The sequence below is a fragment of the Oncorhynchus clarkii genome, chromosome 4 (assembly GCF_045791955.1).
Source record: "Oncorhynchus clarkii lewisi isolate Uvic-CL-2024 chromosome 4, UVic_Ocla_1.0, whole genome shotgun sequence".
NCBI lineage: Eukaryota > Metazoa > Chordata > Actinopteri > Salmoniformes > Salmonidae > Oncorhynchus > Oncorhynchus clarkii.
In genome coordinates, this window is record NC_092150.1 from 25911737 (window position 1) to 25937411 (window position 25675).

The window sequence follows — 25675 nt, forward strand, 5'->3', positions numbered from 1 at the left end:
GAGTCATTTTCTATTAAGGTATCTTTTATTTTACTCAAGTATGACATTTGAGTACTTTTTCCACCACTGGATATAAAAAATGTCAGTGTCCATAAAATCTTTCATTAAACCTTTGCCTCAATAGCAAAACAGTTGATAAGAACAGTTGAGACAGAGGCAGTTGTGCTTGAGAAGGTAGCTGAAATAGCGAGGGAAATGACACTTTCAGGATACGTATTATTGGCCAGTCGTGATACAGGTCTTTGTTGGTGTGTTGCTGCAGCAGGGCCTCTTTGAATGGGTCTGAATGAGTGTGATTAAAAGCCTGCTGGGTGGATTCCTGCCTGGAGGCATGGCCTGAGGAACACCACGGGTTTTACATCAACCAACTGACGGCTGCTGCCGGAAGCCTCCTCTTTCCACTCACAACAATATTGGCAAATGCTCAGACTGCATTGACAAGAGTGGTGTGTAAATCGTGTTGCCTGTCGCTATCGAATAGTCTCCTTGCAGACAGTGCATGGGAAGTCCCAGGGGTAGTGTAGCGAGCGGCCATGTTGGATGACTCACCAGAAACACTGACCCCTGACTCTGCTGCATGCCCAACCTCTTTGGAACAAAGGTGAGATTCAGGCTGTTTTGATACTTAGGGTTAGGGCTACTCTCAGTCAGGTTTCTCCTCTGCTGCATGGTTAGAAAAGGCTGAAAGCTCAGGGAAACAGACAGGGCTTTACCATGAAGAGCCTGAGTCACCTGAGTGCATGCTCACCCTCAGACAAATATTTACAAGGACCTCGCTTACATTGATCACACTCATTTCTTCAGCAGTTAACAGTATGTCTTTCATGACACATTTATTAATAAAGTGAACATGCTGTTGGAAGGTTTCTTTGTTCAATATTTAGTCCAACGTGCTAACTCCCATTCCAGTTATGACCAGGTTCTTACAAATGGTCCCAAAATAAATACCATGACGTAACATGATTGTAAATTGGGAGTGATTGTGTGCTTGGTATAAAATTAAGATATGGATGATGAATGTTTGAATCAATACTGAAACAGACAAGTTAAGCTACTGTGTATCCACTACATTTCTCTTTTGAAGTGAACATTCTACAATATAATCTCTTTGTAAAACCAACAAGCCTTGTGTATTGATGGTCCTGGGTATATAAGCTGCATGTGTTTGTTGCCTTCTACTTTTACAGTGTCCTGCTTGACACAAATATTTTAAGAAAAGGTGTTGAACATGTACTGTCTGGGCTACTACAGTACATTCTACACTATATGATGCCCCAAAACAGAAGAAAAAATATATATGAAGTCTAATTTAAGCAGAGTCCTAATTAGTCTTAAACTAACAATGCATCCGGTCTGGATATAAACACTTGCAATGTGATCTTTACTCAGTGCGTGCCTTATTACAAAAAGTAGAGTGAGTAAACTTAATTCCCAAAACTACTATGAATTTCTTACAATTATGTATTTTCCCTATGATAAGTCATGGGAGCATGAACTGTTACTTTTTGACGCCTACTGTAGTCTTTGTGTCATTAAGTTGTGTTTATTGTCTCACTACTAGGATAAGACATGATATTGAACAGTCAGTCCAAGAGAACCACTTTGTCCCTCACAGATTTGTCTTTAATGGAGAATGATTGATCAAAATCAAAATGACAGTAAGAATAGAAAGATGTTTTCAAGATGCCTCAGAAGAAGGTCAAAAACACAATTACAATCATAATGACACTGCCATAGCCTGCTATTTCTAAATCACGAGAACTAAAAATATCAAATATAAAACACACACCATGCTCCAAGTGCTACTGATTCAATGACATAAATGTCCTCAGTTTGAAAGCTTAACTGAGGCGCTAAATGTTACCCCTGCGCCCAGTTATCATTCCCTAATCATCCCCTCCATGGACAGGCTCTGCCCACCGTGCCTGGGTCCCTGTAATTTGGCTTCCCAGCAGCTCTGGAGAGAAGCCTGGACCAATGGATTGCTGTAGTGGCCCGGCACCAAGTCCTTAGCCTCTATTTACAGACCACAAATAGTACAGCACCTGCCTTTTAAACACACCCCCTGCTCTCCATCCATCGATGTAGAATTCCAACCCCTTCGCCCTCCTCACTGACTCTGTTACTATCACATAGGATCATGGTGTTATTTGGGAGTGATTGTGGGAGTGATTGACGTACATTTTGTGTTTTTGAAATCCAAGGAATGTCTTATTGACGCTATGTTGCCGAAGCCAGCCCTCTTTCCCCGTACAGGAGGTGTCAAAGAACTTCTGGCACTATGCACCTTCAGGAAGTCCAGTAGGGTACTCTCTCCCATTTCTTACAATACCTTGACAAATTTGAAATTAACTGGCTTTTTGAGAGGAACAATCCCATACTGGATTTAAGTCATTCCTGTAAGAAAATGTTTAACATTGAGACAGAAGCCTCAGCCCAAAATGGCAACTCAGGCAAGCAGAGCTACAGTAGTTTAGTGCTCAGGTGGAACCAGGTTGATGCTTAACACATTTAAGCATTGCGGATATGTTTTTATAAGCTCATTAAAGTCCCTATTTTTGGCAGCTAATGCTTAATTAAAGGCAAACCGCTTTAGTTGTAATTTTGCAGATGCACTGCCATGGCCATGCTGGAAAGAACTGCAAGTGGACGCAGGGCTTTTAGATGTAAACAACTGGCTGGCAATGCATGAAGATGAGCGAGAGGAACGGGGAATGGAGAAAACTCTCTACACTTCCCAGAGAACAACTTTATTGATAGCCATAAAACATTCTAAGAGTTCCCCATGTTTTGGTTATTTTGCTTAAATAGTACAAGTCTGCCTGCTGGTAGCCTACACGTTAAAGTCACTGCATTACTCATGCACTTTGGAGGCACTATTTGAGATCTGATGAGGACACTGTGGAATATACGTTTGTCTCCATTTAGCTAAAAGAAAGGAAAGTGCAAAGGGAAATACGTAGGTGTTGAACAGAAGATGTGTCTGCGGGAAGTTTTTAAAGATATTCATTTAAGGACAAACTTGAAAGTCACTGTGTGTGGCACTCTGGTGTCCAGGGAGTGTTGCTCAGAAAGCTCTGGAGGAGTTTCACCCAGCTGACCTTGACATATTTTCTGAATGAACAACATGGTTTTTCCACATGGCCTTAAGGCTTAACACAGTGGAATGGTTGGCATATGCTGCTGCCTGCATGTCAGCACCGTACGCTGTCTTGGAGCACTGTCCTGTTTTACTGTGACACCCCCATAAGTCATTGACGATGCGGTCTGGCAGATGCCTCCTGGTAGTTCTCTTAAATCAGGATTGTAAAACATGAGAGCCCAACATGGTCCTGTGTGTGGAGACACCTATGTCTGCCTATATGTCCCAGACAGCAGAGCTGTTGGATGCTCCTGTTCACTCTGCAGCCGTTAGCCTCCGGATAAAGTTTACATAATGAAATTCTAATTAAAGCAATAGACCTGAAAGAATGCTCCCATTAAAATATCATAATAATTGCCTGATGATGACAGTAGATGAATACATGCAGACAGGACAAAGTTTGCTTTGTTATTGTGTAAAACTTGCAAGAGAGTGTGACAGACAACAAGCATCTAAATTAAATGTAGTACTAGTGGCACAGGTTCTTTGAATTAATGCATCTCTGTAGACAGTCTTCAATAGACGGCTAAATGCATTCCATATGTGCAAAGGCAGACTTTAGTGAGACAGACAACACAATGAGCAAGCACATTCCAGTGAATCCCCTCATGTCATTTATCGTTATACCCCAGACTCCTGACTTTTATGTCAATACTTCATGACACTAGGCACAGACTCAAGATAAGGCATCAGTCTGTGATCACTCTGATTCATCTAATTGGTCTGCTGTGAACAGAGATGCAGCTATTTCACAGTAGCCAGAAATACTGTCAGCATCTAAGTGAAGGCACAAATTTAATAATAGGATACAATATCGCTTTATCTCTATGTTTTAATCTCATCAACAATGTTCTCCTTTGGAGTTTACCTTTGGTAATGTCATTAGCGCAATTTTATGCAAGATTAGACATGTAATTATGTGTTAAATATGAGAGGTGAGCAAATCACTGGGCTAATGAAGCCATCTCTGCTAATGGGACACTATGGACACTAGTGATGCAACATAGCTAATCATCCTGCTACTATACTAGGAGGCAACAGGTTGTCCTTTTAAATGAGATGCATTGTTTTCTACATTTGCTCTGACTCAACAGCAGGCAAATAAGGTGCATTCTAGTTACAGTGTGTAGTGTACTGTGCTCATTCTGTTCATCTCATGTACAGTATAACTTCCCCTCTTGATGAACTTGTCAACAATTGTCCTTTCATAAAGACAAAGCTCATATGCAGGACTGTCCCTAATAAACACACTGCTAAATAGATTCTCCTATGTGCCACATCAGACATCCGGCAGGTAGTTCGGTGAGAATAGTGCAATAATCTGTTCTCGTTTCAATGTGTCAGGGCTCCAAAAGGCAGCATTAGCACGTTGCTTGGCTAAAGACACAGTGACAAAAAGGTACGCCCCCTCAATCTGCTTCCAGGCATCCCCTGACTAGTGTGGGGAGCCATCAAGTAACAGTGTTTATTTAGAGAGAACCCTATTGAATGTAGAGAGAGTACATGTACTGCTTGGTTTGAAAGTTAGAAATTCAATGTCTGATATTTTGTTTATTTATACAAGTTTTAATCTGTAATGACTGTGCTTCATCTAATAGCACAACCAAAATGACCTGGATTGCAGTTGAGATTACATTAAAGTACATGGTGCAAGTCATACATGCCTTGCAGAATATCATAGCATTTGTGAAGATTTTCATAGACCTGTGACCTTGAGCATGCAGGCTTTCTATGATTACATAAGAATATATTTATTGTTACAGTAACCTCAAAATGTGGCCATGATGTGTTACTCATTTTAAGGATGAATAAATACTGTTACACTTGTTTGTAAGATATCCTTAACTGTAGGCTATTTTCTATATTACAAAGGTAATATTGAGTTTGGTTGTGTTTGGTTGACAATGCAACCAAATATCAACATTTAAAGGAGATGTATTTACTGCTTGGATAGTTCCATCTGAGCCACTTGCTTAATTATACTCTTTCACTTGTATTTTTGGATGAGAAGTAAATCCAACATAGCATTTGTTAACTTGCCAACAAGTTAATAGGTTATTTACTATATTGCAAAACTGATATTGAATATTGTTTCTCAATGCAATCAAATATCAACATATGAAGAAGATTTATCTTCTGCTTGGATAGTTCCATCTGTGCCACTGACTCTGGCTTTAATTCCAGTTTGTCCACAAATTAATAATTGATATGTTGGATTCACGTCTCCATTTCAACCAAACAAGTTCAAGAATTAGACTAAATCAAATCAAACTTTAAATACAGTTTGATTTAGTCCCCCTACCCACATCATTATGATATATGATTGAAAAGGTATGTATGCTTACGTTTCCTTTGCTCTGTTAATTAAACCTACCCTTTGGAATGACTTTGATAGCAACAGTGCATCTATTAAGTGGAGATATCTCAACCGTCATTCTCACGATAGCACATTGGTAATAGTCAGTGACACATATCAAAACTAAGCAGGGCTAGGCTTGGTTAAAACCCTGGATGGGTGACCAAAAGGATAGCTGTAGATAGATGACCAACGCTCCAATAAGAGGTGCTGCCTAGCCTGTAGTTTTTTTCTCATAGTGGATATTACGTTGAGGATCTGACTTTGTTTCAAAGGTAGGAATTTAACATCTTATATACGAGGTTTGTCTATGTTGAAAATTGGTTACCATAATGATATAACCCTGTGGTTGATTTTTTTTTAAACAACAGTTGATTACTTTCTTCAAATCCAATGTATTTTCCACCTAGATTCTACATCACAATACTTTGACAAATTACGTTGAAACAACGTTGATATAACCAGTTTGTACCCAGTGGGCACTTACCACTATTAGGGCAACAATTAAGAAGTTTAAAAACACTGGAACAGTGTTAAACCTGCCTGGTATTGGATGCAAGTTTATCTTGCCCCCATGCACAGTGAGGAAAATAGTTCAGGATGCAAAAAAAAATTAGACGCCACCTCCATGCCAATAGGCTCTTTGAAAGGTTTTCCAGAAAATATATTTTATTGAGAGCAACCAGCAAATGTATCATCGCTCATTCAATAGCCAAGCATGCTCGAAAGTAAGTATTCAAAATATTTCACAATATGGGTAGACTATTCCTATGCGATAGGAGCACAACATCATAGCCTATTATTAATCTCAGAGTCTTTACTAAGGCAGGAGATAGAAACACAATAATCTATTGATGAGCAAAGACAGACGCACACACTCACACACACACAATCAAAACCTTCTCTGTGAACCTTATCTACATAATGAGAGTGGATGTTTGTGTTCTCCTAATCTCCTAATATGAACATAAAGGGTCTGGGCAATCCCACTACTTTCCTTACTACTCTGAGCAGTTATTCATTTTCCCTGAAAACTCCAATGCAACTACATTGCTAGGAGGCTCTCCATTAAGACCAATCAAAGGAGAGAAGTTGGGGAGGAGGTTCAGGGGAGGAGGGAGGCTTTGAATGCCTCTCACATCTTACTGCTGAATAGTCGGAAGGGATCAATGCTTTCGGAAGTCCTCTGCGCCTGGAAACCTCATCATTATTCCACCAGCCCGTCGCCGTCGCTCAGACTATGAATAGTCAATAACAAATGAACAGGCAGGAAATTAAGTGCCAGACGAGTGGGCTTGAAGCCCACAGGAAGGCGTGTCTGCCATGAGTGCTGTCCGTGTGCCTCAGGTGGATGCGTGCTGCTGCTCCCTCTTTGCCTTTGTGAACTCCAGCTCTTCAAACATTCAAAAGATGATTCGCCTTGGTGACTATCCTAGTGGATGGCGAGTGGCTCTAAACTCTGTGGAATACGTGGCTTTTTCTTTCTGCAGAAGATGAATAGGGTTGATTAAGTCCTTCAGTGAGAAAACTCTTCTCACCTGGCTGTGGGGTAGCCTGACCAGGCTCTGAGGGGGTGGCACTTCCAGGATAGGTGTGTGGAGACAGGGGCACATGGGTCACTGAGTGTTTGTGTCTGTCCTTGGCAGGTGGTCTCAGCAAGCCTGTGTGACGCCCTCTGTGAGTGGTGGTGGGCACAGAGAGTCCTCAGAGAGGATGTTCCTATGGGCAGGAAGCAAAGGAGCTCAGGGATCAGGAAGTGAGAGAAGGTATGGTACCCTTTATACTTTACACAGCACAAAGAATAATGGGGCAGATCTATGATGCACTTCTGAAAAGTTTGTAGTTTTGTTTTTGAAAAGGAACATCAGACAAACTTAAGACATGAAATGTGTCACCGTAACAAATGCTTGGTAAATCTGACACTGAGTTGAATTTCATTATACTTATATCTGTAACGACCTTTACTAAGATTGGGATGTGCTTAATTCTACAATGTCTGATTCTTTTTTGTTGGTTTGTCAAAGCTTTTCATATTTTTTACATCACTGAGAATCACATTTGTGCACCCAGCTTTAAGCTACAATAATTGTGAATAAAAGGGAAAATCTGTCAGTTTGTATTTGGAAAAACTCCACCCCTGAAAAAAAAAATCTCATTATCTACATGTCTACAAGTCAACAGTAATATTAGCTATGACGTTTTTGCATTATTCGTGATGGAAAGTAAATCACACGATCAGTGTGCAAAATGTAAAAAATAATTTATTTCAAACTTTGCATGTCCATGCCCAAGAGAAGAGAATTAAATTAATATTGACCCTTAAAAGTCTATTAATTATGTATTGATTTGACTAATGCTATTTGGTCAACCCAGATGACCTCATGATGCAACCCTTGTTAAGAGTGTGTGTGTGTGTGTGTGTGTGTGTGTGTGTGTGTGTGTGTGTGTGTGTGTGTGTGTGTGTGTGTGTGTGTGTGTGTGTGTGTGTGTGTGTGTGTGTGTGTGTGTGTTGGTAATGTATGAATCAGGACTATTTATCAGAAGGTCCGGGAGTATGACGTGCTAGACAAGAGGAAGACAGTGACGGCGCTGAAGGCTGGGGAGGACAGAGCTATTCTCCTGGGACTCAGCATGATCCTTTTCTCTGTGATGATGTACTTTGTGCTGGGCATTACCATGGTGCGCTCCTACTCAGACAGGTAATTTGCTCTCACTCACCAGGTCAATCACAATGTCCTGAAGTCTGTTTTCTTCATGTAGCCACATGCATGTCAAAGAAAAAGCTGCTGTTAGATCTTCATCATGTCAACATGTGTATATTACTTTGGCTATTCCAGGATAATCGCTCAAATGCTGTCTGAACTGTCACTGAAACACACCAGTTAGCCAAGCTATCTTTAAAGTGCATGGCAATCTATACAATCCCCCTATATTAGCCCCTCCTGGGAGCTACCACTCTGTAGCTAAAACTGTGCAGTCCAAATGGTGTGGTCCCTCTATACTTTAGTTGTGGACATAAATTGCAGTCAGAGGCATTTAAGATGCCAGCTGAGGCTTATGAGTAGCATTTGCGCTATGAGCTCAATGTAATTGTTACAGCATGAAAGCAGGGGACACAGGGGACAAACTTCAGTACACAATAGCCTATCACAATACAGCACCAATTACACTGCAAGGCACCAACGTCATTCCAAACCACAGAGTGTGCTGCAATTTTTTATTTAATTTCACCTCAAGTCGTTCCTTTTCTATTTGGATTAAGTGAAAAAGTAGTGCAACATTTATCCTTAAAGAGAAATTGAAAAGCAAGTTATTCAGAATATTACTTTTCCCTAGATCTAAGATTAATTTCCAAATATCAGTATGTAGACTATAAAGCATGCTGGGCTATTCAAGAGGTTAAGATACACCGGTGAAGTGAACAAACGTTGGAATTCAGCTGGAGATAATCACCATAATCTGCTATTTGCTAGTGTTGTCGATCTTTTCTCCCATTTCTACTACTCAACTGATTCAGTCTGCTTCATATCATGTGGTATCCTGAACATTCCTACAACTTCTCCCTTTTTCATTTAATTAATTGTTAGTCATGGGTGTTGTGTCGTTGGATACAGTTGTTGTTGATGTTGAACTTACTCGTGTGGCATCCAGACAGCCATATGTCAGAGCGCACCAGGGTAGAGCTATACACAGGTTAATAACTCTTTAATTTTGCTCCCTACCCTACACTCCCCACCCCCATGCCATGTAGTGTGTGGACGGAGGAATCCGGCTGCACTGTGCTCAACTCCACCATCGTGGCGGAGATTAACTGTACCTACAGCTGCGGCTCCGAGTGCTGGAAAAGCTCCAAGTACCCGTGCCTACAGGTGTTTGTCAGTCTCAACACATCCGGAAAGGTTGTACGACTCTCCCACAATGAGGAGGCACAGGACACCAACCCAGAGGTGAGACAGAGGACATGCCTAAATGTAACATGTCCAACAGTTATCCTATATTTCATTATCTTGCTTCAGCTACAGTAATATACACCTGGTTTTACTGATCTTTACTAACAAATGATGTGGTAGCAATGTGCAATCAAATGATTCAATACAAAACGGTATATAAGCACAACTATGAAATATATGTTTACCATGTAATTAATTTAATGTAGGGCAGTTCCACACTAACAGAGTGATGCTGAGACTCAGATTTTTTACCTTAAAATGTCTAACAAAAACCAATGATTGCAAAGTTAAACAAACCATACAACTCTATACACAAGGACAACTTTGAACAATTTCCCCAGAAAATTGTATAAAACACATTTACTTGGAGAGCAGGGCAGATGCGAAGTTTGGTAACAGAATGGAGGCACCAACAGCACAAACCGTTATTCTGTTACCAAACTTTGCATCCCCACTAGGCACAAATTGGTTTAATCAATGTTGTTTCAACATAATTTGTCAGCGTATTGTGACGTGGAATTTACATGGAAAATGCATTTGATTAAAAAAAAGTTAGCAAATCTTGTTTTGAGGCTGAAATGTAAAGCACAGGATTATGTCATCACTGTGATCAATTTTCAACATAGGCAAACCTGGCATAAAATATGTTGAATTTGTACCTTTGAAACTTTATATCCACTATCAGAAAAACAATTATAGTTGGGGAGCACCTCTTACTGGTGAACTGATCTATCTACAGCTATTAATTTGGTGTCCCATCCTGGGTTTTAACTATGCCCAGTCCTGTTTAGCTTTGATATTTGTCACTGACTAATACCGATGTGCTACCATGAGAATAATTGTTGAAAGATCTCTTCATAAATAAATATATTCACCGTGTTGCTATCAAAGTCATTCCAAAGGGTAGGCTTACCAAAGCAAATAAAATGTTACCATACTTTATAAGTCATGTATATCATCAATAATACTATTTAGGCCTATACAGTGCATTTGGAAAGTATTCAGACACCTTGACTTTTGTCACATTTTGTTACGTTACAGCCTTTTTCTAAAATTGATTAAATTGTTTTTTTCCCCCTCATCAATCTATGCACAATACCCCACAATGACAAAGCAAAAACAGTTTTTTAGACATTTTTTAAATCGGTCTGAATACTTTCCGAATACACTGTGTAGCATTTCCACGTCATCATCAACTATTGTTTCAATTCAACCTAGGGTTCAACTAAAAGTAGACAACACATATCGGCTTAGGGTTTCTGAACTTTGGTTGATTTCAAATGTAATCTTCAAGTTAATCATTAATATGTTGGATTCACGTCTCCATCTCAAACAAAAATCAAAGTTATAACCCCTAAGGTCGATGTCCGCGCCCCCTAAATCTAATTAGCATAATACAAAAATACCCATATTCATCCGTCAGTTTAAAATAGAGATATCTGGTTTTGCTTGGGATGTGTCTCAATCAACCACATTCGCTTATATCATACTTCCACATCTGCGGTAAAAGGTGACAGAGCTAGAGCAGTGTTTTTCAGACCATGATACATCCCGAAATTCACACAAAATCGCCTGTAGCGTCTGAACGGTTTGGCCTACAAAAGTATTATGACCACTCTATGGAAAGATGAGACACACAGTACCAGTCAAAAGTTTGGACACAGCTACTCATTCAAGCGTTTTTCTTTATCTTTACTATTTTCTACATTGTAGATGTGTTTGAGCCAATTAGTTGTGTTGTGACAAGGTATGGGGTCAAATACAAAGTCCATATTATGGCAAGGACAGCTTGAATAAGCAAAGAGAAAAAACAGTCCACCATTACTTTAAGACATGAAGATCAGTCAATCCAGAACATTTCAAGAACTTTGAAAAATTCTTCAAATGCAGTCACAAAAACCACCAAGCGCTATGATGAAACTGGCTCTCATGAGGACCGCCACAGGAAAGGAAGACCCAAAGTTCATTAGAGTTAACTGCACCTCAGATTGCAGCCCAAATAAATGCTTCAAGTAACAGGCACATCTCAACATCAACTGTTCAGAGGAAACTGTCAATCAGGCCTTCATGTTCGAATTGCTGCAAAGAAACCACTACTAAAGGACACCAATAAGAAGAAGTGACTTGATTGGGACAAGAAAAATTAGCAATGTACATTAGACCGGTAGGAAATCTGTCCTTTGGTCTGATGAGTACAGATTTGAGATTTTTGGAGCATGGAGGAGGTGTGATGGTGTGGTGGTGCTTGCTGGTGACACTGTCTCCAACTAAACCAAAAATAAAAGAATAGGATTAAGCCAGTGACTCAGTTGAAACTATCCAGGCATTAGATATCCTCCAAATATTGATATTTGGTTGCGTTGTCAACCAAATACAATTCATTATTTATTTTGTAATAACCTTAAATTGAAGCAATGTACTTTGTCTTACAAACTAATGTAACAATATTTATTCAACCTTAAAATCAGTATCACATCCATGGCTACATTTTGAGGTTAGCCTACTGTAACTATAAATGTTTTCTTATTAAGTAATCATAGAAATGTGCATGTTCAAGATAGCATGCAAAGGTCACAGGTCTGTGGAGATCTTCATAATTGCTATAATTGCAGACACTAGGCCCTCTATAGAATTAGTTTGACACCCCTGTTTTAATGTAATCTCAACTGCTATCCAGGTTATTTGGTTGTGCTATTAGATGGACCACTATCAGGTTTCAAAATCAAAAATCAAATCAAATGTTATTTGTCACATACACATGGTTAGCAGATGTTAATGCGAGTGTAGCGAAATGCTTGTGCTTCTAGTTCCGACAATGCAGTAATAACCAACAAGTAATCTAGCTAACAATTCCAAAACTACTACCTTATACACACAAGTGTAAAGGGATAAAGAATATGTACATAAAGATATATGAATGAGTGATGGTACAGAGCGGCATAGGCAAGATACAGTAGATGGTATTGAGTGCAGTATATACATATGAGATGAGTATGTAAACAAAGTGGCATAGTTAAAGTGGCTAGTGATACATGTATTACATAAAGATGCAGTAGATGATATAGAGTACAGTATATACATATACATATGAGATGAGATGAATAATGTAGGGTATGTAAACATTATATTAGGTAGCATTGTTTAAAGTGGCTAGTGATATATTATACATCATTTCCCATCAATTCCCATTATTAAAGTGGCTGGAGTTAGTGTGTTGGAGTCAGTGTTTTGGCAGCGGCCACTCAATGTTAGTGGTGGCTGTTTAACAGTCTGATGGCCTTGAAATAGAAGCTGTTTTTCAGTCTCTCGGTCCCAGCTTTGATGCACCTGTACTGACCTCGCCTTCTGGATGATAGCGGGGTGAACAGACAGTGGCTCGGGTGGTTGTTGTCCTTGATGATCTTTATGGCCTTCCTGTGACATCGAGTGGTGTAGGTGTCCTGGAGGGCAGGTAGTTTGCCCCCGGTGATGCGTTGTGCAGACCTCACTAGCCTCTGGAGAGCCTTACGGTTGTGGGCGGAGCAGTTGCCGTACCAGGCGGTGATACAGCCCGACAGGATGCTCTCGATTGTGCATCTGTAGAAGTTTGTGAGTGCTTTTGGTGACAAGCCAAATTTCTTCAGCCTCCTGAGGTTGAAGAGGCGCTGCTGCGCCTTCTTCACGATGCTGTCTGTGTGGGTGGACCAATTCAGTTTGTCTGTGATGTGTACGCCGAGGAACTTAAAACTTACTACCCTCTCCACTACTGTTCCATCGATGTGGATAGGGGGGTGTTCCCTCTGCTGTTTCCTGAAGTCCACAATCATCTCCTTAGTTTTGTTGATGTTGAGTGTGAGGTTATTTTCCTGACACCACACTCCGAGGGCCCTCACCTCCTCCCTGTAGGCCGTCTCGTCGTTGTTGGTAATCAAGCCTACCACTGTAGAGATTGCATCGTCTGTGGACCTATTTGGGCGGTAAGCAAATTGGAGTGGGTCTAGGGTGTCAGGTAGGGTGGAGGTGATATGGTCCTTGACTAGTCTCTCAAAGCACTTCATGATGACGGAAGTGAGTGCTACGGGGCGGTAGTCGTTTAGCTCAGTTACCTTAGCTTTCTTGGGAACAGGAACAATGGTGGCCCTCTTGAAGCATGTGGGAACAACAGACTGGGATAGGGATTGATTGAATATGTCCGTAAACACACCAGCCAGCTGGTCTGCGCATGCTCTGAGGGCGCAGCTGGGGATGCCGTCTGGGCCTGCAGCCTTGCGAGGGTTGACACGTTTAAATTTTTTCCTCACGTCGGCTGCAGTGAAGGAGAGTCCGCATGTTTTAGTTGCGGGCCGTGTCAGTGGCACTGTATTGTCCTCAAAGCGGGCAAAAAAGTTATTTAGTCTGCCTGGGAGCAAGACATCCTGGTCCGTGACGGGGCTGGTTTTCTTTTTGTAATCCGTGATTGACTGTAGACCCTGCCACATACCTCTTGTGTCTGAGCCGTTGAATTGAGATTCTACTTTGTCTCTATACTGACGCTTAGCTTGTTTGATTGCCTTGCGGAGGGAATAGTTACACTGTTTGTATTCGGTCATGTTTCCGGTCACCTTGCCCTGATTAAAAGCAGTGGTTCGGGCTTTCAGTTTCACGCGAATGCTGCCATCAATCCACGGTTTCTGGTTTGGGAATGTTTTAATCGTTGCTATGGGAACGACATCTTCAACACACATTCTAACGAACTCGCTCACCAATATCAGCGTATTCGTCAATGTTGTTGTCTGACGCAATACGAAACATATCCCAGTCCACGTGATGGAAGCAGTCTTGGAGTATGGAATCAGATTGGTCGGACCAGCGTTGAACAGACGTCAGCGCGGGAGCTTCTTGTTTTAGTTTCTGTCTGTAGGCAGGGATCAACAAAATGGAGTCGTGGTCAGCTTTTCCGAAAGGAGGGCGGGGCAGGGCCTTATATGCGTCGCGGAAGTTAGAATAGCAGTGATCCAAGGTTTTTCCAGCCCTGGTTGTGCAATCGATATGCTGATAAAATTTAGGGAGTCTTGTTTTCAGATTAGCCTTGTTAAAATTCCCAGCTACAATGAATGCAGCCTCCGGATAAATGGATTCCAGTTTGCAAAGAGTCAAATAAAGTTCGTTCAGAGCCATCGATGTGTCTGCTTGGGGGGGAATATATACGGCTGTGATTATAATCGAAGAGAATTCCCTTGGTAGATAATGCGGTCGACATTTGATTGTGAGGAATTCTAAATCAGGTGAACAGAAGGACTTGAGTACCTGTATGTTGTTATGATCACACCACGTCACGTTAACCATGAAGCATACGCCCCCGCCCCCGCCCCTCTTCTTACCAGAAAGATGTTTGTTTCTGTCTGCGCAATGCGTGGAGAAACCAGTTGGCTGCACCGACTCCGATAGCGTCTCTCCAGTGAGCCATGTTTCCATGAAGCAAAGAACGTTACAGTCTCTGATGTCCCTCTGGAATGCTACCCTTGCTCGGATTTCATCAACCTTGTTGTCAAGAGACTGGACATTGGCGAGAAGAATGCTAGGGAGTGGTGCACGATGTGCCCGTCTCCGGAGTCTGACCAGAAGACCGCTTCGTTTCCCTCTTTTACGACGTCTTTGTTTTGGGTCGCAGGCTGGGATCCATTCCGTTGTCCTGGGTGAAAGGCAGAACACAGGATCCGCTTCGCGAAAGTCATATTCTTGGTCATACTGATGGTGAGTTGACGCTGCTCTTATGTTCAGTAGTTCTTCTCGACTGTATGTAATGAAACCTAAGATGACCTGGGGTACCAATGTAAGAAATAACAAGTAAAAAAACAAAAAACTGCATAGTTTCCTAGGAACGCGAAGCGAGGCGGCCATCTCTGTGTATACTGTGTTGAAGTAACAATGTTTATTGCAACAACAGGAGCAGGCAAACGACAGGTCAAGGCAGGCAGGGGTCGATTATCCAGAGTAGTGGGGCCAAGGTACAGGACGGCAGGCAGGCCCAGGGTCAGGTAAACCAGAGGTCGGTAATCCAGAGAAGGGGCAAAAGCACAGGATGGCAGGCAGGCTCGGAGTAAGGACAGGCAAGGGTCAAAACCAGGAGGACGAGGAAAAATAGAGACTGGGGAAAAGCAGGCGAGGAGATAAAATGCTGGTTGACAATCTAAGCTTGATGCCCTTCATCTCACACAAATTATCAATGAACCTACCAGGTACAACCCCAAATCCGTAAACACAGGCACCCTCATTAGATATCATCCTAACCAACCTGCCCTCCAAATACACAACTCTGCTGATTTCAACCAGGATCTCAGCGATCACTGCCTCATTTCCTGCGTCCATAATGGGTCTGCGGTCAAACGACCACCCCTCATCACTGTCAAACGCTCCCTAAAACACTTCAGCGAGCAGGCCTTTCTAATTGACCTGGCCCGAGTATCCTGGAGGGATATTGACCTCATTCCATCAGTAGAAGATTCCTGGTTATTCTTTAAAAGTCCTTACCTCAACATCTTAAATAAAAATGCCCCATTCAAAAAATGCAGAATCAGGAGCAGATATAGCCCTTGGTTCACTCCAAACCTGACTGCCCTTGACCAGCACAAAAACATCCTGTGGCGTACTGCATTAGCATCGAATAGCCCCCACGATATGCAACTTTTCAGGGAAGTTAGGAACCAATATACAACACAGGCAGTTAGGAAAGCACAGGCTAGCTTTTTCAAACTGAAATTTGCATAAACTCAAAAAAGTTCTGGGACACTGTAAAGTCCATGGAGAATAAGAGCACCTCCTCCTAGCTGCCCACTGCACTGAGGCTAGGAAGCACAGTCACTACCGATAAATCCACGATAATTGATAATCTCAATAAGCATTTTTCTACAGCTGGCCATGCTTTCCACCTGGCAACCCCTTTTCTTGTTAACAAACTATAGTTTTGGCATGTCGGTTAGGACATCTACTTTGTGTATGACACAAGTCATTTTTCCAAAAATTGTTTACAGACAGACTATTTCACTTGTAATTCACTGTTTCACAATTTCAGTGGGTCATACACTAAGTTGACTGTGCCTTTAAACAGCTTGAAAAATTCCAGAAAATGATGTCAAGGCTTTAGAAGCTTCTGAAAGGCTAATTGACATCATTTGAGTCAATTGGAGGTGTACCTGTGGATGTATTTCAAGGCTTACCTTCAAACTCAGTGCCTCTTTGCTTAACATTATGGAAAAGTCAAAAGAAATCAGCCAAGACCTCAGAAAAAAAATGTGGAACTCCACAAGTCTGGTTCATCCTTGGGAGCAATTTCCAAACACCTGAAGGAAGGTACCACGTTCATCTGTACAAACAATAGTACGCAAGTATAAACACCATGGGACCAAGCAGCCATCATACCGCTCAGGAAGGAGACATGTTCTGTCTCCTACAGATGAACTTACTTTGGTTTGAAAAGTGCAAATCAATCCTATAACAACAGCAAAGGACCTTGTGAAGATTCTGGAGGAAGCAGGTACAAAAGTATCTAAATCCACAGTAAAACGAGTCCTATATCGACATAATTTGAAAGGTCGCTCAGCAAGGAAGAAGCCACTGCTCCAAAACCGCCATTAAAAAGCCAGACTATGGTTTGCAACTGCACATGGGGACAAAGATCGCACTTTTTGGAGAAATGTCCTCTGCTCTGATGAAACAAACATTTAACTGTTTGGCCATAACGACCATCATTATGTTTGGAGGAAAAAGGGGGAGGCTTGCAAGTGGTAGAACACCATCCCAGCCGTGAAGCACAGGGGTGGCAGCATCATGTTGTGGGGGTGGCAGCATCATGTTGTGGGGGTGCTTTGCTGCAGGAGGGACTGGTGCACTTTACAAAATAGACGGCATCATGAAGAGGGAAATTATGTGGATATATTGAAGCAACATCTGAAGACATCAGTTAAAGCTTGGTCGCAAATTGGTCTTCCAAATGGACAATGACTCCAAGCATACTTCCAAAGTTGTGGCAAAATGGCTTCAGGACAACAAAATCAAGGTTTTGGAGGGTCTGTTGTCCGGACCTCTGGCAGTCTCTATGGGGTGCCACAGGGTTCAATTCTGTACACATCAATGATGTCGCTCTTGCTGCTGGTGATTCTCTGATCCACCTCTACACAGACAACACCATTCTGTATACTTCTGGCCCTTCTTTGGACACTGTATTAACTAACCTCCAGACGAACTTCAATGCCATACAACTCTCCTTCCATGGCCTCCAAATGCTCTTAAATGCAAGTAAAACTAAATGCATGCTCTTCAACCGCACCTGCCCGCCTGTACAGCAAGACTACTCTGGACGGTTCTGACTTAGAATATGTGGACAACTACAAATACCTAGGTGTCTGGTCAGACTGTAAACTCTCCAACCAGACTCACATTAAGCATCTCCAATCCTAAATTAAATCTAGAATTGGCTTCCGATTTCGCAACAAAGCATCCTTCACTCATGCTCCTGTAACATACCCTCGTAAAACTGACTACCTTGACTTCGGCGATGTCGTTTACAAAATAGCCTCCAACACTCTACTCAGCAAATTGGATGCAGTCTATCACAGTGCCATCTGTTTTGTCACCATTGCCCATATACTACCCACCACTGCGACCTGTATGCTCTTGTTGGCTGGCCCTCGCTTCATATTCGTTGCCAAACCTACTGGCTCCGGGTCATCTATAAGTATTTTTCTAGGTAAAGCCCCGCCTTATCTCAGCTCACTGGTCACCATAGCAGCACCCACCTGTAGCACGCGCTCCAGCAGGTATATTTCACTGGTCACCCCCAAAGCCAATTCCTCCTTTGGCCGCCTTTCCTTCCAGTTCTCTGCTGCCAATGACTGGAACGAATTGCAAAAATCACTGAAGCTGGAGAGTCATATCTCCCTCACTAACTTTAAGCACCAGCTGTCAGAGCAGCTCACAGATCACTGCACCTGTACATAGCCCATCTGTAAATAGCCCATCCAACTACCTCTTCCCCATAGTATTATTTATTTATTCTATTTTTTTTGCTCCTTTGCACCCCAGTATCTCTACTTGCACATTCATCTTCTGCACATCTATCACTCCAGTATTTAATTGCTAAATTGTAATTATTTCGCCACTATGGCCTCTTTATTGCCTTACCTTCCTTATCTTACCTCATTTGCACACACTGTATATAGACTTTTCTTCTATTGTGTTATTGACTGTATGTTTGTTTATTCCATGTATAACTCTGTGTTGTTGTTTGTGTGGCACTGCTTTGCTTTATCTTGGCCAGGTCGCAGTTGTAAATGAGAACTTCTCAATTAGCCTACCTGGTTAAATAAAGGTGGGAAAAAAACAGAGAGAGAAAAAAACTTGAACAAACCTGACGAACTGGCACAGACAGACAGAAAACACAGGTATAAATACTCAGTGGGGAAGTTGGGCGACACCTGAAGGGGGGGTGGAGACAAGCACAAAGACAGGTGAAACAGATCAGGGCGTGATGGTGCACAGTGATAATACATGAACTTGTTTAAACACAAAATATCTGACATTGTATTACCATTTGAACTTTGTTGTGCTTTAAAATTGTTGGAAGCGTGCGGAAAACACATTTAGATGACAACTAAACCAAAATCAGACATTGTTTTTCTATTGGAACTTTGTTATGCTTTTAGGTGCTTGAAATCAGTGACAACACATTGTGAATTCAACAAACCTCAGGCTGTCTTTTTGAGTGGGTGAATAATATTACCCACATTTTCACGTTGAAATGATGTGGTGTGCCTAACTCTTAGTCCTTGTGCATTGGTATTGTTTGTTTAACTTTGCAATCATTTGTTTTTGTTCGACATACATTTTAAAGTGAAAAATAAAATAAAACAACATTTTATTAACTGTGATCTGATTCTCAGCATCCCTCTGTTATCGTGGAATTGCCCTGTAACAATGAGAAAACAATATGGTTTAATCCACCCTAATTCACTAAAAATAAATAGTTTATCACAATGCACCCAGATAAAAACACTGGAAACGGAAGGGCCTCGAGTTCTAATTAACTTCAGACGACTCCACCTCAATACATTACTTGAGGTGAGAGGTGAAAAACTTGCAGCTGACAACAAATTCTAGAGGTTACATTTCAATTCAACTCATCCAAGACAAGCAGTTAACCCACTGTATTCATAATAAATATGTCTTTGTTCTCTTAGTGCTTCTATGTGCCCAAATGCCAGAAGGACTTCAATGCGATCCACACTGTAGTCATGAAAATCTTGGAGCGTCTGAAAACACAGCAGCAGGTGCTGTGTTACATGGACCCAGGTGAACAGCAGGACAGTGCTCTACTGACACGCATCTATGGACGATTAGCAGTGTTCCACTCACTCTTTTGGCCAACCTGCACCCTCATTGGTGGAACCATCATCATCGCCATGGTGAAGCTCACCCAGTACCTGTCCATCATGTGTGAACAGGTGGGCAGGATCAAAAGGTGAGAGTAAATCCAGCGACAGGGGACAGGTGCCAGGCTACAAGGCCATGGGACAGGGGCCAGGCTACAGGGGCCAAGGGATATGCTACAGTAGCAGCACAAGGTCCTGGTTTTCATACGCAGCCTAGGAACCTTAAGGAAGCTCTTTATATTCCATTTGCGCTAAATACTTGTGTATGAGAGCTGAGCAACAGGGGATCTGGGGGCTTATATGCCCCACATGATTCCTCTGGGCCTTCTGAGGAAATCAATAAGACTGATATGGGCTCCCGGCAGCTGTGTCATGGCAGGTGAAAGTCAATGACTTTGGGGCACAATGATTTTTCCTGGGATCACTTTTCTGCACCTCCATAAGTGGCACAATCATACAAAGTGATGGCTTGAAAGAAGTGGCCAACACTTGACCTAATCTGCCCTTGAACCCCTAGACAGCATTGATGATCCATTCACACTGTGACGACAAGGCAGTGATGCCAAGAGGGTTTGACCGAGACAACTATGTCGAAGCATTGTCCAGAATACTGATCTAAACTTGGCTCCTTGTGTTACTGGTATTGGGTCGAGGGTTACACAACTACAGGCGGCTGGGAGTGACACCCCTAAACGAGGTGTTGACTATCTATGCTGTAACCCTGGGTCTGTAGAGACTCCATTCCAAGCTAATAGTTTGGGATAAACACTTCCTTGCAATATGGTGTAGCAGTAATTACATATCACAATAGGTCTTAGTCACTAGGATGATTAGATTTAAGTACAATGCAACTTCCCAGGGCAACTGTTCAATACAAAATGCCTTAATTTCTGGCCCTAAGACTGTGATAGATTGCTCAGCATTTCAGACAGGAATTCTACAGGACCTTCTCTGAAATGGATAGATATACTGAGGCAAACTGCATTTTCAGTGCCTGGGCGTGGCTGCATAAAACACCTTAAGTTAATGTCCCCCTCATCTTTTTCTTTAAAGTTTCCTTAACTTTAAACTATGAAGCAATAAAAACGAGTTGAGAAAAAAGTAAGAAATGCGGTTTATTATCTTCTGAAGCCATTTGGTTGTCCTGTCTTGATTGTAGAGGTTATATTTTGCTTTCTCACAAAATCAAAGCATCTCTTTGACCAGCATTTATTCTCTGAAACAGGCTGTCTCCATGGTAACAAGATACTCTTTCTGCCATACATGCCTTCAAACTACCATAGAACCCCTTTAAGTATGCCTTTAACTAATAAAATATTTGAGGGGCACTGCCAGGCGGCAGGGTAGCCTAGTGGTTAGAGTGTTGGACTAGTAACCGAAAGGTTGCAAGTTTGAATTCCCGAGCTGACAAGGTACAAATCTGTCATTCTGCCCCTGAACAGGCAGTTAACCCACTGTTCCTAGGCCGTCATTGAAAATAAGAATTAGTTCTTAACTGACTTGCCTAGTTAAACGCCCTTAAACAATTCCCTTAGGTAAGGAAAAGTTATTCCTTTCAGGAAACTCTTAAGATGTTTTATATAAAACACCTTAAGTAAATTCCTTACCTTTAAGTCAGTTGCCCTGGTTGCAAAAGGAAAATATCAACCAGCAAGCTTGGTGTATAGCTAGCTAGCTAGCTACATAGCTAAACAATGGAAGGTGCACAATCCATGGCTATAAAGCTACCTGGCTACCTACTAAGTGCATTAACTTGAGGTACTAGAAAGTAATTAATAAGTAACAAGTTGAGAAAAAAGTAACAGCAAGAAATGTGTTTTATCTTCTGAATCAATTGGTTTCTCCTCTGTTGAATGTAGAAGTTCTATTTTGCGATCTCCCCCAAAAAATGTGATTTATTTGACAAGAGATCACATTCAGACAGTGAATCAGGTCATCTCCATGGTAACCAGAGACTATTACTGCCGTACATGCCTTCAAACTACAGTAAACCCCCTTCAGTATGCCTTTACCTAAGGGAAATGTTTGAGGTGCTCTATGCAACGCCCTTATAGAATTCCCTTAGGTAAGTGGAAATTATTACTTAATAAGGGAAAGCCTTAAGGGAAACACATAAGATGTTTTATGCAACCAGGCGCACACATTTATTTGAGAAGAAGCACAAATCGATGATGGAAATAAGTCATGGCACGTTTTACCATAAATATTTACAGAATGATGATTGCACACATTCAGACCAAACTGGGTAAATATTGACAATATTTCATTATTGGTTCCATGATCACTATTATTACTGTTTGTTAATATTATTTTGCTGTCACTGTCATCTTATGTGGTCATCAGAAGTTTATCCCTGACTATAATTGTTACATTATTGACTGTTGCTTACTTATCAATCGATACAAACCAATTGTAAATGCAATTTTGTTTTGCATTCATACATTTAAAGGCAAACTCCGCAATTACAGAACATCCCTGGTTTGTATTTAGTGATCATTGGGTTGGTCAAAGTAGTTAAAAGGCTCAAGAAATCCACAAAAAACTGAGCCTTAGTATAAGAGTAGTATGTTAACTGTGAAACCAAGTCAAATGTATTGGTATACTGCTTTACTTTATGATTGATAGAGTGTGTGGGTGAACAGCTCATGTCTGTCCTCCATTAATCCTGCAGTCTACTGTACAGCACAGTCCTTGGGATTTGAAGAGTTTCATTCCAAAATGCTGTATATCCATTTCCATTAGCTTTTGTTGTTTAAAGAAATTGTAAAAGAGATTGGGGTGTTTTTTTTACTATCTACTCATAGTTTGGGGTTGTCCAATGACAGAGGTGTAGTTGTTTAAAATGTATCACTTGATGGTTTCATTTCAGAGAGACAAATAATCATGTTTTCTTTGCAAAATGCTATATATCCGCCTTACTCTGAGAAATAAGTAGTACTGCTAGGATTTACACAGTGAAATGTAACAAATAATTACATTTTTAATGAAGAACTGTACACGTTTGTGACATCAATATAGAAACAAAATACTAAATAATTATATACAGTAATATGAGATCTGTATGTAAAACTATTACATTTGTGATTTAGCAGATGCTCTTATCCAGTGTGACTTATAGTAAGTGCATTCATCTTAAGATAGCTAGGTTAGACAACCACATAGTGTATCACAGTCAGATATACAAGATACGAGCATGCCATTCCAGCTAAACAATGGATATAGAGTGTTTTGCAAAAAACACAATTTCATACACATCTAAAATCTATTAATAAAAATCTGATAACAATAACATTTTACAAACACATGAAGGTACCCATAAGCAATCATTTATGATTAAAAAAAACACAAATGCACAAGCAGTAGGACATTTGAGGTGCCGGTACTCAGCTCTGCTAAGCTCCTGTCAAGCACTGTACTGTAGCATTTTGGAAATAAACTCAAAATTTACTCTCTCCTCAGCTCAACAGTATTTCCAGACAGACCAGTTGATTTTACCATCGCGGACAGATGGATTTGCTGGGAATGGTACCTGAATAGTGTCTTCAAAGGGCACCTTATTTAAAGTATACTGACTGGCTGTGATGAATCTGTAGTTGGAGAGTAATCAGTCACTGGGCCTGTATGTGCCTTCCACGGGTGGCTGGACCCAGCTCTGGCGACAGCAATCCCTCACAAATAGGTCCTCGGAAATCTTCCTTTCATTGAACAATTTCCAGTGTACAATTTCCAGTGAAGTGATTTTAATAGGAATGATTAAAAAAGGGAAGTGCAGTCCGAGTGCTTGGTGGTTTGAGAAAGTGTGGGTGTTTGTCATTGACAGGGGATAAATGCCCTGGCTGATGCAGACGGTGATGCGTTCCCACTTCTTGTGCGAGTGAGAGAATGGTACAATGGCCATGTAATTTCATTCTTTCCCCATTCCATTAGAGACGAGGCACTATTAGTCACAAGGTAGCCAGTGCTGCTGACACCCAGACTGCTGTGGGGATTATAGTGTGAAATGAGACACTATTCAAACCAATGCAGTCACATAGACCACATTTTATACTATTGATCAAAAAGTAAATGACAGGAAGATATCTACTTTACAAAATGAAGATATTTCCTTTAAATTGTACTTAACTTAGCTCTGTCAATTACATAGTAGCTCAGAAGAGAGTGAGAGTCAGAGGATGCTATTGATATATTTGGCACTATACTTAACATTTCTTACATCTCACTATGAATATGGAGTAACATAAAAGTCTCCAATAAGTAGCCCCAAATTGGCTTTTTGGCTAAATTCTGTGATTCAAACATATGAATGAGTAATGACTACTTCTCTATCATACTGTATCTGAAAACAGTGGTGGAAGGAGGACGCCGAAGGGACATGGGGTCAAGGGAGGGTATTTCACAACTATGGAGAACAAAAACTGAGCAGTGGTCATTGAACCAGCCTGCTCACCTTAACCAATGTAAACAGCCCACATGTCACTTGGATAAAGAGCACTTAGTGCCTGCTGTTTTCAGCTCTTAATAAGGGTATATGTTTTTTACAGAACCCACTTTGCCCCTTTCCCTTGGTGACCAACAGATTTTAGTCATTTAGCAGACACTCATATCCAGAGCAACTAGAGTTAAGTGCCTTGCTCAAGGGCACATCAACATACTTTTCACCTAGTCGGCTCAAGGATTCAAACCAGCGACCTTTCGGTTACTGGCCCTATGCTCTTTTCTGCTAGGCTACCTTCAGAGTCCACAGCTAAATGCAGGATCTTTATGGTGTGACTAATGGACGAATGGACAGATCCATAGCTCCCCTCCGATTTCATTGTGGAGGACAATAACAATGTTTAACCTTCCACATGAAAATAGAAATAAGAAAGAAAAAAGTGAAAGAAAAAGGACACACAAAAAGGACACAAAACCTATCCAATCAGTCTTGCAAGAGAGAGAGCTTGGTGACAGCTTGGTAAGTAAGTGCTGTCTCGTATGACTGCTAAGTGTATCACTAACCATGATCAAAAAAGGCAACAGTAAAGATGTATGTAGCTCACCATGAAAGATGCAGCGCCCCCCTTGGACCAATCAGTGTAATTTTGTAAATGACAGATCTCTATGGCAAGACTCATCATTCACCCAAGTTTTGTCGAAATCGGGCCAGTGGTTAAGATATTGCGTGTGGCCAACTTACGTACAGTTGATTACTATAGCGCCCCCCTAGGGCCAATCAGTGTAATTTTGTAAATGCCGGATCTCTAGGGCAAGATGCATCATTCAACTAAGTTTTATCAAAATCGAGCTAATGCTGTCTGAGATATCGCGTGTGACTAACTAACGTACGTACGTGCAAACGTGCGAACAGAGACAGAGACACAGTCACCGCCCCGATTTCATCATGGAGGTCAACTAGTCCAGAGGTCACACCTATCACCATTAGTTGTTTGCAGGTCTGTGACTGTGATTACTCTTGTGTTGTCAAGTGACCAGTGTAGACTAAATGTGACCCTTTGGCACCCTCTGCTGTCCAGGAGTCAGCTTTACTTCTGAGCCATAACAGTTCCCGAGAGCTAGATCCCTTGATATATATATAAATAATCAAATAATGCTGTAGGTAGTTTGATTGTGAATCCTGCACATGCATTTAGGACAATAGTCCTAATGTCTGAAAAATGCATTAAATTGATCTATTTCCTTTTTATGTTGCACTGACAATATCAGAAAAGGGTTGCTCTCACCAATTGGCACCTTTAAGTTTGGGTAAAATCATAAATATTTTCCCCAGACAGTTATAAAACATCTGTGGTCCATTTTGTGTCTCTGTCAGGTTCCTGAGGTCACTATTGGCTTCAGTAGGAAA

General features: G+C 41.3%; 1 protein-coding gene across 1 annotated transcript; it reads left to right on the forward strand.

The window, feature by feature from the left end:
• The first annotated feature begins 533 nt into the window (after positions 1-533).
• LOC139407636 (calcium-activated potassium channel subunit beta-2-like) lies at positions 534-19926 on the forward strand. Its single transcript, XM_071151471.1, has 5 exons — positions 534-601; positions 7145-7264; positions 8027-8197; positions 9250-9445; positions 19642-19926. Exons 1-5 carry the CDS (start codon positions 534-536, stop codon positions 19924-19926), a joined length of 840 nt encoding a protein of 279 aa, XP_071007572.1.
• Positions 19927-25675: the final 5749 nt, after the last annotated feature.